General features: G+C 41.5%; 1 protein-coding gene across 1 annotated transcript in view; it reads left to right on the forward strand.

Moving 5' to 3' along the window:
- LOC132336440 (neural-cadherin-like) overlaps positions 1-17,405 on the forward strand; it is a 41,805-nt gene that overhangs the window by 14,416 nt on the left and 9,984 nt on the right. Inside the window, exons 12-26 of the mRNA XM_059863917.1 lie at positions 408-657; positions 1,832-1,959; positions 3,160-3,346; positions 3,483-3,626; positions 5,260-5,543; positions 6,501-8,118; positions 9,983-10,076; positions 10,835-11,019; positions 11,444-11,676; positions 12,670-12,947; positions 14,634-14,848; positions 15,138-15,269; positions 16,091-16,214; positions 16,416-16,548; positions 16,631-16,811. Of these exons, the coding sequence (XP_059719900.1) occupies positions 408-657; positions 1,832-1,959; positions 3,160-3,346; positions 3,483-3,626; positions 5,260-5,543; positions 6,501-8,118; positions 9,983-10,076; positions 10,835-11,019; positions 11,444-11,676; positions 12,670-12,947; positions 14,634-14,848; positions 15,138-15,269; positions 16,091-16,214; positions 16,416-16,548; positions 16,631-16,811 (4,186 nt within the window). The remainder of the gene's footprint in view (positions 1-407; positions 658-1,831; positions 1,960-3,159; positions 3,347-3,482; positions 3,627-5,259; positions 5,544-6,500; positions 8,119-9,982; positions 10,077-10,834; positions 11,020-11,443; positions 11,677-12,669; positions 12,948-14,633; positions 14,849-15,137; positions 15,270-16,090; positions 16,215-16,415; positions 16,549-16,630; positions 16,812-17,405) is intronic.

Raw genomic sequence — 17,405 nt, forward strand, 5'->3', positions numbered from 1 at the left:
GCATGTAATATTCAAGCACTTGGAAACAATTTAGGGTTTGAGTTTTTCTTCTGTAACTTGCTGAAAAAAATGTACAACTCAGTGGAGAAATGGTCTCCTTACAGATCAGTTTTGCTTTGGAAGGGGGAGAGAGGAGGGATTTTCCTACAGCTGTGCTGCAGTTCTGGCTTGGCACATTTACAGGCAGATAAATTTCTTGTTGATTTAACACGTGCACACCAAACCTAGATATTGCAAAATAAAACTCGGCTGTGTAAATGTTTCTATTTTGTCTGTGACCAGAGTCATACAGGCGTGTATGTTCTTGGAGAACATTCACGTGTGTATGTTTCTGCCATCAAACTCAACGCCTAACACTTGCAACCCCGTGCTTCATGAATGTATGTGGTGGCTCTTTTCTTCTTCAGACCATCAAAGCCACATCCCCTCTTGGTGATCCCAGGGTTACGTATAACCTGGAGGAGGGTCAAGTTCCAGAGACTAACATGCCAGTTCGTTTCTATCTGAAGCCAAACAGAGCTGATGGATCTGCTTCTCTTCTAGTCGCTGAACCACTTGACTTTGAGACTACTAAGTTTTTCACCCTGACAGTCCGGGCACAAAATGTAGCAATGACTCCTTTAGCTTCCTTTGCTACTGTTTGTGTGAATATAACAGGTAAGCTTTGCTGCTGTTCAGAAAAATATTCTTATTATTTTTAGTATAATGCCATGAATTAAGGTAACATCCATGAAATGCCAAGCCACCTCAGAATGCTTTGTACATTTCTATACTGTAAATAGTTCTGCAGTCATTAAAGAGGCCTGTCTGAGGCAATTCCTAAGTACAACCTCAAATGTGGAGATGTGATAGTGCAAAAATGGGCTGTTTGAATGTTTAGGCAGCAGTGTGCCTGGTTCTGTAAAGGTACTTAGAAAGATTTTCTTTCAAAAGGAGGAAAAATCTAGTACTTGTTCCCAAGCTATTGAAAGGAGATAAGTATTACTGGAAATACTCTGAGCTATAAAAAGAGAAACAGCTCAGATAGGCTGGGTTTGTGTTGGATATCTGTTTAGGGATTTTTGTTACATTCAGTATTTTCCATTGCATACTGCAAGGATCCTTACAATAAGTGCAATTTTCAAAAATTTGATCCAAACCTCCTTATAGTAGGATCTTTTCATAAGGCTCTGTTCCACTAGATCCACATAAAACTATAAATCTGAGATTAATGCCTGCTTTTTGCAGGATTAGTGGAATTACTTTTGTTAGGCAGACATTCAGATTTAATGAAGTCTCCAGCAAAAACATTTGTCTTGCCCACCACCATGGAGATGAGAATGGGGTACTAGTTTGAGAGGGAATCCAACTTTTCTGCTTCACTTTATCCCAGCATTGTCCTGTCTTTCATGATCCACCAATGCAAACCCCCTCCAGGCTGTAGGGCAGTGTCTGAGCCTCATTGTAGGTTATGGACCCTGACCCAAAGAGTTTTTCCTATAGTGCAGTTATTGGTACCGGAATTTGGCAGAAACTTCATTCTGCTCACAAGAAAAAATCCTTTTTCAGTAATTTAGCTGTGGATGAAAGCCCTCCTGGTCCTGGCATTCATGGACTTAGTATATCTCTGGTCAAATCATTAGCCATTACTGCCCCATGTCTATAAAATGTCTCCTGACTGCTACCAGGAGAATGGGAAAACCCAGAGCATGATTGCTTTTTACTATAATCAATGTAAGTTCTTCCTCCAAGCAAAATACAGCTGTGGGGAAAATACCAAAAAAACCCACAAAAAAAACAAAAATGTTTTCAAGTATTTTCTTACCATGATCCTCATCACCTCCTTTTTCAGATGTCAATGACAATGTTCCATTCTTCATGTCTTCTAACTACGAGGTGTCTGTGCCAGAAGGAGCTGATGTTGGCACGTCCGTGGTTCAGGTGTTAGCTATGGACTTGGATTCTGGCCTACATGGAGAGGTTTGACCTTAATCCAGTTCTTTTCCTCACAAAACTCAAGTTGTAGTACTGTAATTAGTGAGAATGTGTAGTCAGCTGATGGCAGGGTAATGAGCCACCAGCACTTCTTACAGCACTTGTCAAGCATTTGTCTGTCTTATGGCTGGTGTGCATCTCACGGGATGCAGGCAGAGAAGATGCCAGAAGTGATCTCAGGGTCCTGCAGCATGGCAGCTGATCCAGCAACCATGACAAAGCACTGCTGCATGATTCTCAGGGTTGCTCCTGTGACAAGACATGGGAGCATGGCTGCAGGACATGTTTTCAAACTCCTGCCCCTTTAGCTCATTTTTTAATTGACCGTCAGTGATTATTGTCAGTTATTCACAGCCTTTTAAGTATGGTCAATAAAATACCATCATTGGTCAAACCAGCATTTGACCATCATAGTAATAATGACCCAAACCTAGGAAAAAGCAGAATTCTGAGTTGCTCATTTTTTTTGCATTTTCCTGAGCCATTCTAAAAATCCTACTAGCTTATCTGTGAAGAAACTCTAGCTAGTGGAGACTCTGGAAACTCTGCTGCTCTGGAACTGTCATTTTGTAGCTTCTGAAGAGCAACCTGTGTGGTAGAACAGCTGGTGCTGCTCTGGGCGTAACTTGGGAGTGGGGATGGAAGTGTTTTTTCAGAGAATGACCTTTATTAAAGGGAAAAATGTGAATATCTTTCATTGGTGGAGGTTTTCATTTATCCAGTCTCATTGAACAGGACCCAAATTATTAGCTTTGGTTTTTTTTGCTTTTTTTTTTGCTTTTTTTTTTTTTTCTTTTTTTTTTTTTTTTTTTAGTTTAGAAGCACAATGAATTACTAGAAGCTGAGGAGACACCAGGGAAAATGCCAGTCCATACATTCTCTCTCCTTCTGTTATTCATGAAGTTTCTTAACTGCTCCTACTGGCCACTGTTGGAGATTAGACACAGAGCTTGATGGGCCTTGATGTCACTGGTACAGATGTTCTTCTGTTTGAGAATTCTGAGCTTTTTATATCAAAATAAACAAAAGACTTAGAAAAAATATGTTCAGATGATCTGTCTTTCCTCAGAGTGTTGCTACTTTGCAGACAGAACCAGGAGGCTGCTGAGGAAGGGGGAGGTCACAGCACTTGGACATACAAGTGAAAATTGAAAATGTAACCTCTTCTAATGATTGCCTTTTTAGGTTCACTACTTAATATTAAAAGATGCTAATGAGGATTATCAGTTCTTCAGCATTGAACCTGAGACAGGAATTATTTCCACCCAGGCATCTTTTGACAGAGAGAAAAGAGCCTCTTACTTGATTGAAGTTCAGTCTCAGGACTTATCAGAATCTGCTAGACCTGGTATTCATGGGCAGCCCAACACAGGTAAAACTAAGAAAGAATTCTACATTGGTCTTTTTAACTTTCATAGGCTTGGCAGGTATGTGAGCTGTTTGGAATAATGCAGGGTATTCCACCTCTGCCATTTCTACTCTGTGTTCCTCTTGCATCTCCTTCTTAGACACGGCCTACGTGAGGGTTTTTGTCAGCGATGTGAACGACAACGCCCCTGCCTTTCCTCAGTCTGTGTATGAGGTCAGCATAGATGAGGACAGGGAGGTGGGAAGTCCTGTTGTGACAGCCACAGCAGATGATGAAGATGAGGGTGAGTGGACCCTACATGTCCTTTTAAATCCTTTTCATGTTAATGTGTGTAGGGCTACTTACTACACGGACAAACAGCTCTCTGCACTCAGGAGACAATTTCAAACATCTGGAAAAGCAGGGAGAGAAGTTCTGGGTGCATGTGAACGTTTTCTTTAATTAGGTGCTCAGATTTGTAGTGCAAAGGTTAAGTTAGCTGGCAATGTCTTTGGGGCAGAATGAAATCAGCTGGAGTCACAACTCTGCTGTAACTTTATACTCACTTTTTCCAGAGCACATGCTTGCTTTTTCCTGACTCCTGTGCTTTCAAGATCTCCCTAGGAGTCAGTTCTATTTCCCACTATTGTAAAAAAATCAAATATGTGCTTTTTGGTGAGTTAGTGGGTTAAATATTCTTTATTTATGGAAGGAAGAATCTGACAAACAGTGGAAAACGTGGGATGACATGGCCAGAAATGAAGTCAGGAAGAAAGGGAAAGTCAGGCCTTCCGTTCAGGCTCCCACTGACACCAGCTCTGATGGTGTGAAGCTGCCCCTACAGTGTGGTGACACCAGATGGGCAGAGTCAGTCCAACAGCATGTACCACTAGTCAGTCCCTGTCTTTGCATTTTGGTTACTTTTGTGAGCTGGTCCAGCTCAACTTGCTGAAGAGAAACAAATCTATTGGTTAAAAGAAGGCAAGCTGGTGACAGAGCCCAAATGAGAGCCAGAGGGACATGTTACTGGGAGCAGGTGAGAGCTGGACATTCCTTTCAGGGACAGTGCTGCAATGCCTGTGCCTCAGTGCCCATGGGTGAGGTGTAAAGAGGCCTTTGAAACCAGCTGCTGCACTTGGGAGAATTTGACAAAAGCTGCTAGCAAGTGATGCTCAAGCTTTTGCTGCAAAGGCAGCCAAGTCCTTCCAAGCACTAATGTTGAGCACAGCTTTTCACTTTCTAGCCATCCATATTGCTCTAGTCTTGTCGTCTGCAGCTGACTCACAACTTAAAAAGCTGAATGTTCTTTTTGCTCCTAGTGGTTCACCTATTTAATTTAGGAAATGACTTTGTATACTGGAATGCAATCTGTTTTTTACCTTTCCAAGTAAGTAAACAGGAAGCACTAAACAACTTGTTGTTGTTCCTACAAGTTTTGCCACAATCCAACAACTGCTGTTGCGCAGGTGGAATGTTCTAAGATGAATTCTTGTTCAAAATAGAGGACTTCTGTTATATTTTAGCACCACCCAGTGGTTTAAAAAAAGGAATTCTGGCATTTGAAGTAAGAGACTTAGGAAACATTGATAAAAATAGCTTATTGTATTTTCATAGTATGTTATGTTTTTATTATTGGCAAATGAATGCACAATATTTTAGAGGCACACAATTTCTCCATTATCAATCAACAAGTGCTTGTCTGTGTCTGTGAATTATACTTGTAAATATAAATGCAAACCTAGCTTCCTATCTACCACACACAAAACCTTCAAATTACATACACAGATCATTCTGTGTATGTTTTTATGTTTTATCTCACACACACACACCACAACAATCTTGGAGAATAAGGTCTCTCTTGGATACATGTCCATTGTGCATAGCTGGATTGAGCATTCATAGAGTGAACAGGCAGCAATTGTTTCTTTCTCTTATAGGTGCAAATGCCAAACTGAGGTATCAGATCACTTCAGGAAATGTGAAAGGGGTTTTTGATGTGGAACCTGAGATTGGAACTGTCTTCATTGCTCAGCCTCTGGATTACGAACAAGAACAACATTATGAGCTCCGGCTTGTAGCTTCTGATGGAAAATGGGAAAACCACACTCTTATCATCATCAATGTTGTCAATAAGAATGATGAAGCACCAGTCTTCACTCAGAATGAATACCAGGGCAGTGTCTTGGAGGAGCTCACTGATCTGCCCATACTTGTCCTAAAGGTAAAGCATTTTCCACAAAGCAGAGCAAAACCTGGCTCTGTGTTCAGCTCAGTCCCATGCATTCACACAAATCCAAAAAGATAGTACATTTAGGGTGGGTGAGGCCTGGTATAAGGATGTTGCTGGCAACTCTCTGTGAAGAATAGAATAAAGTAAACCTGGTCATTTTTCGTGGTGGGCTTGCTCTCTTCACCTACATAAATAGCGGTTGGTTTTGATCTTAAGGGTCTTTTCCAAACTGATTTTAAAATTATGTGATTCCAAGTATTGAAAAATGTGATAACTTTCCTTTACAAATAAGATTTGGCACATTTTGAGTGACTGTATAAGCACAGAATGGTTGGCATGTGTACTTCATGCATGTAATGTTTAAATTTATGTTACCAAATAAACATTACCAGGGATTGTTCTTTGACTCCAGCTCAATCACCTTCCTTGTTTTGTTGTTTGAGCAGCTCTTGGTACGCCCAACTAGCAATCTCCCAAACAATCCCTTGATGCAAATCAGGAGCTGGGAGCTCTCTCTGGCCTATGCTGACCATTAGCTTGGATGTATGGCCTGTTTTCACAGCAGTCTGTAAACAGAGAGTCAGCCTCTGCTTGCCTTTGTATTCCAGCTCCAAAAATTTCACAAGAAATATTTGCAGAGTAGAACTGTTATTATTTTCACTTCTTATATAGTTTATTTTCACTTCTTATATAGATTCTTCCTATAGTTCTTTCTCTTTCCAAAATACACGGGAAAGTAGAATGTACTAGTCTGTGGAAATGTCCTGGTTTTGTTTCTCTAGGATGTACATGATATTTATAGTACTTGAATGACTCAAGTCAATAGATGCTTGCTGTTAAAATGCACGCTGTTCATTTAGCCTGCACTGTAGCAGCTGCCATCGATAAGAGAACTGTGATTTCCCTTTTTTTTTAACATAAACACCTGCCTGCTGTGGCTTGTTCCAGGTTTCTGCGACAGATCCCGACCAAGCAGCAGATCAAACTGCCATTAGCTACTCCCTGCATGGACAGGGAGCCAGCAGTGAATTCAGCATCAATGAGAACACAGGTGAGATCAGCGCACACACGAGGCTGGACCGGGAGAAGCGATCGACGTGGCGCTTTCTCGTTCTTGCGACGGATGAGGGCGGAGAGGGCCTGACTGGCTTTGCAGATGTGATCATAGAAGTGAGGGACATGAACGACAATGCCCCCCTTTTCCTCTGTATGTCAGATGGCTGTTTCATGGGCCACATCCCTGAGGACTCTCCAGCTGACACTCCTATCATGGAAATGACAGCAGTGGACCTCGATGACCCCAAGGCTGGTATAAATGCTGTGCTAACATACAGTATCATTCAGAATGTCAAAAATGAAATTAATTTGAACTTGTTCTCAATTGATTCAGTTAGTGGCACTATCTCTACAGTGCTTGGGTCCCTGGACCGTGAGAAGGAAGACAAATACCTAGTGGTGGTTGAGGCCAGAGATGGAGGAGGGCTCACTGGGACAGGCACCGCCACTATTTTGGTGACTGACGTGAATGATCATGCTCCAGTCTTCCTGCAAAGGATCTACACAGCATTTGTCTCCGAGAATGCGAGTATTAACACTGAGGTGGCAGTGGTGTCTGCTGTGGACAGAGATGAGGGAGAAAATGCCATGGTGACATTCAGCATTGTTGATGGGGACAATGACCGCAAGTTCTCCATAGAGACAGATGAAGCCAACAACTGTGGGTTTATCCGACTACGGAAACGGGTTGACTTTGAGAAGCCTCATGAGAGGGTATTCAATTTGACTGTGAAAGCAGAGGACATGGATTTCTTCAGCATCGCTCACTGTGTGATCTATGTGGAGGACTCGAATGACCATGCTCCTGTCTTCTATCCCCAATTCTATGAAGTGGCTGCACTTGAGGAAGATGTACCAGTTGGCACCAAAATTATTCAGGTTTCTGCCGTTGACTTGGATTCTGGCCTGAATGGGAGGTTTTCTTTCCACCTGCTAAACAAGTCTGATCCAGGTGGCCAGTTCTCTTTGGCTAGTGATGGCTGGCTGATGGTTGCAGGATTGCTGGATTATGAGACGGTGGCTCAGTACCAACTCATTGTGATTGCCACTGATATGGGACAGCCCCCTCTGACTGGCAGTGCCACTATTTTAGTGACTCTGCAGGATGTAAATGACAATGGGCCAGAGTTCGAGGCACATTATAACCCAGTGGTCTGGGAAAACACAGCTTCTCCACAGGTCGTCCAAATGAATGAGACCTCCACACTGCTGTATGCCAAGGACCGGGACACTGCTGCGAACGGAGCCCCTTTCTCCTTCCACCTTCTCAGTGATTTGGATAGCCTGACCAGCTTCAGCCTGCAGGACTTCCACAATGGCAGTGCCATGCTCACTGCCCTGCGCACCTTCGACAGGGAGGTGCACAAGGTGTTCTACCTGCCCATCCTGATCACAGACAGCGGGATCCCACCCATGAGCTCCACCAACACGCTGACCGTGAACATCGGGGACCAAAATGACCACCCGCATTCTGCTGGCTACATGGAGTGTCTCATTTACAGCTATGATGGTAAATCACTCCCTGATGTTTGCTTCCAAGTGTGGCATAAGGCCAAAAGAGGCAGCTTTAAGTTTTACAGGCCTCTGTCCTGTTCCACGTAAGCTGTTAGTAGAGGTGCTACTGAAGTTTGCTTACAGCCCAACAGAGAGCAGTAGGTATGTGGGGTGCAGATCTCTGGGCCACTTGATTTGTAGAAGAAAGTGAGCCAGCCTTGAAGAAGGAGCATAACTGGCTGCTTTTCTTGGCACCTTTCTGTCAAACTTGAGTAATGGTGTCTTGGTTTCAGATACAGTTTTTCAGCAGCATTAACATATCAAGGGAGAAAAAATTACCAAAGTTCATAATGTTGCTGAGAAATTATGAGTCTGAATGCTGAGAACCTTTTTTCTCCTCCTTAAACATTTTTCCTTCTCCAGACTGCATTGAATTTTAGTGAATGCACTTAAACTGAACTCATGTGTAAACTGCTGAAACATTCATCTAAGTCTTCAGCTGAAAGATGCTGTTATGGAGGAATTTTCTGTGAATGCTGGCTGCATGCAGTGTGAGAGAAGCCTTCTTTCCCTTCTTGCTTTGGCAATTAGGCAGCAGTATTCCTGTGATCTGGTGCCCCCCCTAATAAGCCCATCAGGAAAATAAAACACACAGGTAAAAATATTTTGGGATGCTTGCATCCATGTTGGCTCAGGGCATTCCTTCCTCTTCTACTCTGCTCTGTGTCCTATGGTTTGCTAGCACATTAAATAGACTGTCTGTTGTGGCACATTAGGAACTACTGAGTAGATGCTGTTCGCATTTATTTGTACTGAAACCTTGTACTGCCTGTTGCACGATTACTCCAGTTCAGCTTATTGTTAAATTGAAACCAAGTCTGTTTGTATTTGCTGAGAAACTCCGCATGTAGCTTAAATACCAAACATTTTCATTCAGCCTGAATTCCATTTTAATTGTTTCTTTCATCGGTACATCAGTTAATTTCTGGGAGAGACTATTCAAGACCTCAGATCTTTGATTAATTAAAATATAAAGGAGAGACAGAATCAAAAGGCTACTATCACATTGTATGTTACATTCATATCCTGTGGGAATCAAACACCAGGGCATCCTGTATACTGACTCCTGCAAAATATCCAGTGAATGTCACCACAGCTGCCACTTGCATTCAGTTCCTCTCTTGTCAGGGTTTGTGCTGCTCCTTGTCATACAGCAAAGTCCTGCATTTATCCTTTTTGTGTATCCTTGATTCTTTACACAGTAGGTTTATGAATTCAGATAACTATTTCCTTCAGAAGTAAGGAGAAACCTTTCCTTCAGAAGTAAGTTTTGTAAATCCAGAAAATACTAATTTGTCAGTTTTGCTGAGAGGATGCAAAAGAAGCAGAATATATGCTGCTTTCCATCTCACCCCAGTCTCACCATTTACTCAAAATAAGCCTGGCCACTGCATTTTGGACATCCTCTCTATCTTGCTGTAATTTCTATCTTGCTGTAATTGCTGCTGTTATTGTCCTTCATAACCCAGTCTGCGTTTTGGTTGTTTGTCCTGCCAAACACCAATCTCTGTCCAAACCACTTTGTAAGTTGGTTGAATAATGCAGAGAAAATAGTGAAAATTCTCAGAGGTGGCTTTTCTTTTTTCATTCCCATTGCTTTTCATTGCAGTCACCCGTAGAATTAAATCTATGTAGTCTTACAGCAAACATGTGACAAGCAGGGCACCATGTGGCATTTGCAAACCAATGCATATCTCTCAGGAGCTACCACAACTATTTTTGTAGAGGCCTTAGGTTTATGACACATGTGCCTAGACCAGAACATGTCTGTGTACAAGTGAGAGGTCTGACTGTGCCCCTTGTGTGTTGTGTTGTTCCAGGTATTCTCCCCACGACTGTACTGGGCCAGGTCAGTGCCCCTGATGCTGATGACTGGGATCGCAAAATCTACCAATTTGAAGGGAAAACATCAAGGTATTTGGAGAGAAAAAAAGGGAATTGCATAAATTTTATTGGAAAATTGAGCACACACAAAATCATAGCAAGTATTTACACTGACTTTTTTTTTTGAAAACAAGAGTACAAAAGCATTTTGTTGGTTAGACACTTCTGTGTGCAGATCTCCAAAACCCCTTCTGAGTGTGAAGCTGCAGTAAATTGCACTGCATGCCAAACCTGTCTGCTGCCCACTGCCTCATGGGCCAGAATTCTAAATTCCTGTTCACAGTCATACCCACAATCTGTATCAGTGAGCTGCTACAGGAAACATACCTCTAACTTCCAAATTCCTTCATCCAAGCTCCTGGTGTTTCCACTGGTTTCAAGACCTTTTTTATACTATATGTATAGACTTGGGAGTGTCTGGATTGTGACGGGCCTGAGATGTACCTGTGCCACTCAGAGGTCTTGACAGAGGTGTCACTCTCAGTGAATGAGTCTACACCAGGAGTTTGCTCTATTTCCAAAGTTATGGCTGTTGCAGCTTTAGTCCTCCTAGGCAGTTAATACAGCATAGCAGCAGGACAAAACCTTCAGGATACATTGGTGAATAGTCATTAGGAGCCACAGGAGACAATGTAAAAAAGTTCTGTTCTGCTCTGATCCTTCATGACGGAACACAACTGCTTTCTTTGATAAATAGAAAGTGGTTCAGAAAAACCACCAGTGATGATAATTAATACTTAGCTTTTGAACTTCTCATAGCTTGTTCCTTGGCTTAACTCTTATTACAGGTACTTTATCCTTAATGATAACTCAGGTTTGCTGACTATTAAAGAAGGAACCCCACCGGGAATATACAACATAAGAGTCAGAGTTATTGATGGAGTCTGGCCAGATGTTATCTCCTCTGTAAAGGTTATAGTGAAGGAAATCAAAGATGACGCCCTCCGTAATGCTGGTTCTGTACGAATAAAAGGTAAGCAATGTGCTCAAGTACGGTCTAGGGCTGCAGTGTTACTGCTCTGATACTTAAAATTCTGCTTAAAATGCTCTTAGACATGGGATGAGAATTAATAGTTTTCTAGGTAAGGGTTTGAAAATGGATTTTTGCATGGTCCTCTGATGCTGCATGTGAAGGAACATGGATTATGGAGAAAACAGTTTCTCCTTCTAAAAAACTAATTTAAAAAAATGGAAATTATTAAAAGTCTAAAAAGTTTCAGAACACACAGGTTTAGCAGAAGCAAGCACAGAAAATTTCAGAGCCTAAAAATGAAAATACTCCTGAATTTGCAGTTGAGTCCATTTTCTGCAACCTTATGATTTCTTCTGTGATGCTCCTCTCTTCTATTGCTACCACAGCTGCAAGAAACGTGTCAAATTTTCAACTGCTGTTACAGGTATCACACCAGAGGAGTTCATATCCCAGTCCCCTGAAAAACAAAGTAAATACTACCAGATGAAGAAGCTGCTTTCAGAAATTATCTCAGTTCAACTGGAAAATGTTCACATTTTCAGTGTGCTGAATAGTCCAAGTCCAATCCGAGGGGTTGATGTTTGGTTTGCAGTTTATGGTCCGCCTTATTATAAAGCAGAAAAACTTAATGGCAATGTAGCAGCTTCCAGAGCCTGGGTAAGTATCCATCCTGTGTATAAAACCACAGTATCTTCTCATTGTGTCCATTCAGGTAATGCCCATTGCCTAGTGAATATGAACAATTAGAATGATTGAGGGAGTCTAGTGTGATAGTTTTAAATAGATAGTTTAAATCAGTAAAATAAAACAATCCTTTTGCACTTATACTAAAAGTTTCAAATACTAATGTTCTGAAAACTAGACGCAATACATATTAAGTGACCTAGACACAATATGCTTTTAGGACTGTAAACATGTTATTCCTATTGAAAATACAGTAAAACACTGTATAAAGAATGTGTTCGGCTGTTGCCTTTCTACATGATGCCTTAATGTTTCAATTTTTAGTTCTCTAGTTGAAACTCCCAAATCAGTCAAACATTTCAAAGGTTCTAGACTTAAAAGAGCAAAGTACTAAAAGAGCCATTCTCCAGTACAAAACCAGGTTGGAAATATGTGTTTAAAATTTAGTAAATTTCCATTCCCTCTTGGGAAAAAAAAAAAAAAGAGAAAAAAAAAAGAAACAAAACCACCATTGAAAAGAGTTAAATTATTTGCTCTGTTGGAAACATGTTGGTGCAGAGCTGTACCAACTGATTCTTACCAGGAAAGATATTTCTTCACTATCCAGTGCCAATTCCCAGTATCTTTAAGTCAGAAGTTCAGATTAAAAATATAGTTTAGATGCTGTGCAAATAATGTGTATCAGAACCATAAGTGATAAAAAATTTATCCACTCAATCTCTAACAAGTATTGACAGTATTTTTGCCCTTGGAATGCTTATTCATGCTGTAATTGACTAACACCAAGGCTTTGGCCTTAATAGATGCCAGACTGAGCTGCCTTTGGCTGTATAGGGTGAGGTAGACATTGGAAGGAATTGGCACAGCAAGCAGTTTTGAAAAGAAATATGGCTTGGGCTTTTCATTGCTGTCATTGGTGAACTCAGTGGAAAAGTCAGATGAATGCAACTAATTATTCTTCTTCAGCTGGAAAGCATTCTGGACATAAATATCACCCAGACTGGCATTGATGAATGTGTGACTGCAGCCTGCACTCACAGCAGCGGATGCATCAGTAAGCATGAACAGAACCATGTACCAACCATAACCACAGCTGGAAGTGTTTCACTGGTGTCTGTGACGGTCCTGAGCCATGCTGTGTGTGGCTGTGCTGCTCGGGAGAATCCTCATCTTTCCTGCTCCTCATACCAGACAAACCCTTGTCTCAATGGTGGCACATGTGTGGATACTGATTTGGGCTACAGGTTGGTAAAGCTACATAGGGTGTGCAAACACAATGCATCTAGCATAGACTGTAAGGAGGATGAGTCAAAGCTTCAGGAACCACCACTTCATGTCTTCCCACTGTGGCAAATCTAAGTTTTGTTATACTTCACACCCAGATCTTGCAAAAGAACCTCTATTCTCGGGCACATATAATTTATGTTCAACATAGTCTCCAGGAAAACCTTGGGAACATTCCAGGCTGCACCAATTCCATTAATTCCACCCTGCAAAATGCTTTTAGTTTGTGCAGCCTGCCTTAAACATTTTTATGCTGTTAAATGTTTTAATCACATCTCTTACATCACTTAATAACCTCTTCCCCACATTTCTTGCCTTATTTGTTTCTCCAAAAATGAGATCTCTTAGATAATATAGTATAAAGATGAAAAAATCATAGGATTGTACTAGCTCAGAATTAGCCTGATCCCATTCCAGGATGTGGCTTCTAGCATATTTGCTTAAAAATAATCATCCCAATATAGGAAAGCAGAAACACTGGCCAGTGTCTTCATAGCACCCTTGGAAGGGGTGACAGGACTCAGACTGAAGCTGCAGAAGCTCTTGTCATGCCAAAGTTCTTATTGCTACTCAGATATAATCAGACAGGGAAATTTTGCTGCCCAGAAACTCTAGGTAGGCTCTGTGACCTATCATTTGTTCAGCTCTGAGGTTTTTTTGCTTTTGCTCCATTTTCAGTCGTTTTGTGTGTCATCTTTTCCTGCATCCTACCCCCATCATTCTGCTCTCAAAGGTACTAGCAATCTACAGGAAACAGAAACTAAGAAATAGGGGCCCAGCTATCTCCCTTCATCCCTCTGCCCATTTCTGTGGTTCCTTTGGCTTCCCACTTACAAGTTCTGTTACTGTCATACTGCGGCTACATTTTTCTACAGCTTATTAAGGAAAGAACTCCAAGTGTCTCTTGTTTGATAGTGTAAAAGAAATAAACTATCAAGTATCTTACAATTAATGCGAAGAGGTCAAGATTTATGACTGCCACATCCCACTTTTTCTGGGTGATGTTTTCTTCCCACACCCTTTCTGCGGAGACTCTGATTGGACATAAGCAGAATTTTTTTCCCAATGAGAATAATCAACCATTGTATTAATCTCCTCAGGGAGGTGGGTTGGTTGGTTGGTTGGTTGGTTGGTTGGTTGGTTGGTTGGTTGGTTGGTTGGGAGGTAGTTTACCCAGCAACAGACCCTACCAGGATGCTAGGCCATCTTGTCTAGATCATTCTTTTGCCAAGAAAAGTTGGACCAAATTTTACTTGAGGGCCATTCCACCTGGAACTCTGCGATTCCTTTGCTTTTCAAAGTCTTATAAACAAGCCGATAACTAAGCCTAGTGAAAACCATGTTTTTCTTTTTTTTTATGCTGAAGATATAAGAGGTTTTCATGGGCTTTATATATTACAACAGGTCCATGATTTACTCACAGAATATCCTTGCATAGACATATTATAATTTAGACTAAATTTATATTGTGTTTGTACAAACAAGTCAAAACATTTTTTGACAGAAGTTTTGCTAGTGCTTTACCTGTACTATGGCCTAGGGAACATGGAGTCCAGTGTTTAAAGTGGACACTCCTGTTGTCAGAAGAGACCTTTGCATTTTCTGTTTGCATGGTGGATATTTGCTTTTATTTTTTTATTCAATAGGTGCAAATGTGCTGCAAATTTTCATGGACCAGACTGTCAGCAGACAAAACACAGCTTCAGAGGCCATGGTTATGCCTGGTTCCCTCCTCTTCAGCCCTGCTTTGAGAGCCGCATCTCCTTAGAGTTTATCACTGAAGTTGCTGATGGCCTTCTGTTGTACCATGGACCAGCGGCACAAGGGCAGCCTGGAGAACAGGAAAACTTCCTTGCTTTAGGTTAGCACCTTATTAAGTATTTGTGTTTGTGTGAAGGTGAGATTCTACTTAGTTTATAGGTTTGGGGGTTTTATTTTTAAAAAAGCTCATAAAGTTACTTTTGGAGAATAAGGAGAATGCACAATAGTTTGCCAGTATGCCTAATTCATATTTTTGTGTCACTGTTAGAAGCTGGACTTTTTTTAAGCTAAAGATCTTCTCCAGCTAAGATCTAACTGCAACAGTTATTTCAACTTCATTTGAATGGGAACATGGTTACTGCATACCAATAAGAGTCTTTCCTTTGCAGAGCTCTCTGGTGGTGTCCCGTCGCTGACCGTGAGCCACAGCTCTGGTGAGCTTTTCCTGCAGCTGTCACAAAAAGTTAATGTTGCAGATCGCCGCTGGCACAATATTAAAATTATAAATGATGGAAAGGCAAGTGTAAATATGGCACAGGCAGTCCTGTGTAAGCATTAATTCATGTACCGAGTTATTCCTTCCAAATCCTTCCTCCCTTCTGTAGAACTCAATCAGTCAATTTTCTATCATCTCTGAAACGGCAGGGGTAGAAGTTTGTCAGTTTGGACATCCTCTTAGTCTTGATGCAGTGAAGCAGAACAAGACCTGGAGAATTCTGATCCAGATATGAGACTGGCCATGTAGTTATCCTGCCTGCTGCTTAGACAACAGAGTTGTGATAATCCAGGGGCTAAATGCTTCCTGATGTGATTGAGTGAAATATTCGTACTTTATCTGAATGAGAAGCCCTGCCCAAGCAAGAGACTTTAGATGTGTAGCACAATAGAGGTAGATGCACTTTTGTGTACAGGGAATATCTTGCTGATACAACACTGCTGAAGGCATCTGCTAGGCTCCCCCTTCTCTCCCACATAAGACAAGCTGAAGGGCAGGTCAGTTTCTGGGATGCAGCCTGACAGACCTTCTGCTCTTTTAGGTTATCTCTCTGTGTTGTGATCTAGCAGAAAACTCCAAGAATGTTCTATGCTCCCTCTACTACACCAATGACTTGGCATGGTCATGGCAGAGTCAGATCTTTCTTTTGTGTGGCTCTTTAGGTTCATGCCATGAGCAATAACTTTCCAGATTAGTATGTGGAGTATCTTATTATTTTAACAAAGTTTCCTGCACTATAATTACTAGTTACTATTCTGTCTTGTGCTAAGTGAAAGAAAATATGTAATTAAAATATATGCACGTCTCTGGATATAATTGTTTTAAATAATGCCTTTTCCTAGGAAGTGAAGCTGATTCTTGACAATTGCATGAATGTCTCAGTTAGAGACAATCGCAGTGTTACTAAGAAGATTTTCCAAATGGATCTGTCTGCCTGTGAAGCCTCTGGAGAGATTGTGGGATCTCAAAGGTAAACAAAAAACCAAAACAACAAAACAAAACAAACCCCACACCAACCAAACAAACAAACATTACCAAAAAAACAACCAAAAATATTTAAACACAACTATTCCAAAGAGCTACAGAAAAAGGTGGGGTTGGGATGGTGAAATCAGCCAAGCTGCTGTATTTTGCATGGCACTAATTCTTTCTTTCCCTCCCTCCTCTTCAGCATGAGAAAGCTCTTCAGTGGCCATCAGCCCCTGCAGCTGGGTGGAGTTAAGAAGACCTTGTCTTACCCTGACTCCCAAAGGCACTTCAGAGGGTTTGTGGGCTGCATACGCAATGTCATCGTTGACAGTAAGGTAGGGCCACAGAGATCACTTTGGGGTTTAGTGCTGATAGTTGTAAGCACCTGCTGTGATGGTTTTCTTTGACCTTTTCCAGGTCTATGATTTAGAGCACCCTGCAGAGTCCCTGAACAGTGCTCCTGGCTGTGTCCTTATGGATGAGATGTGTCAGAGTGGTGAGATGGCCTCCTGTGGTGTCCATGGCAAGTGTGTTGGTGGCTGGGATTTTTTCCACTGTGACTGTTCCCCAGGATACGCTGGATTAGCATGTGAAAAAGGTACTGCAAGTTCTTGGGAGAAATTTGTGGTGAGGCTCTGTGGGAACAGCCTCAGACACTCTGTTCCAGTGTTCAAAGTCATGCTGCCATGACTTCGAACTGAACAGAATAAAAACAGCATGCTGTACTCTGGGAATGATTTAGATCTTCAAAGATGTAAAGATCCTCCTAACTCTTGTTAATTAAAGATAATGTCACAGATGAGGGTTATGTTTAGAGCTGCTTTATTTTGCAGGGTAGGGAAATGGTCAGACAGGTTGTTTTGTCACTTTTATCACCATCTTATTTCTCAATGGTGAAAAGGGAAATATTCTGCATTGTGCCTTTTTCCTCTGCTCATGCGGATTTCAAAATGAAGTTTAATGAACATGGGAAACCTGTGGGCATAACCCTTTTGTTATCTTCAGACCCCACTTCCCATTTGTGAAATGGTGATAAATGCATTTGCATCTGTCATTAGAATGAATTGCAAGTTGAGCAATGCCCCTAGACCACAGAAGTGGGTGTATGTGAGGGCATAATATCAGGCTGCCTGCAACAAATGTGCTATCCTGTACAAAGTCAGCATGAAATATGTATCAGAGAACAAAAGCT

Source organism: Haemorhous mexicanus, chromosome 1, assembly GCF_027477595.1.
Source record: "Haemorhous mexicanus isolate bHaeMex1 chromosome 1, bHaeMex1.pri, whole genome shotgun sequence".
NCBI lineage: Eukaryota > Metazoa > Chordata > Aves > Passeriformes > Fringillidae > Haemorhous > Haemorhous mexicanus.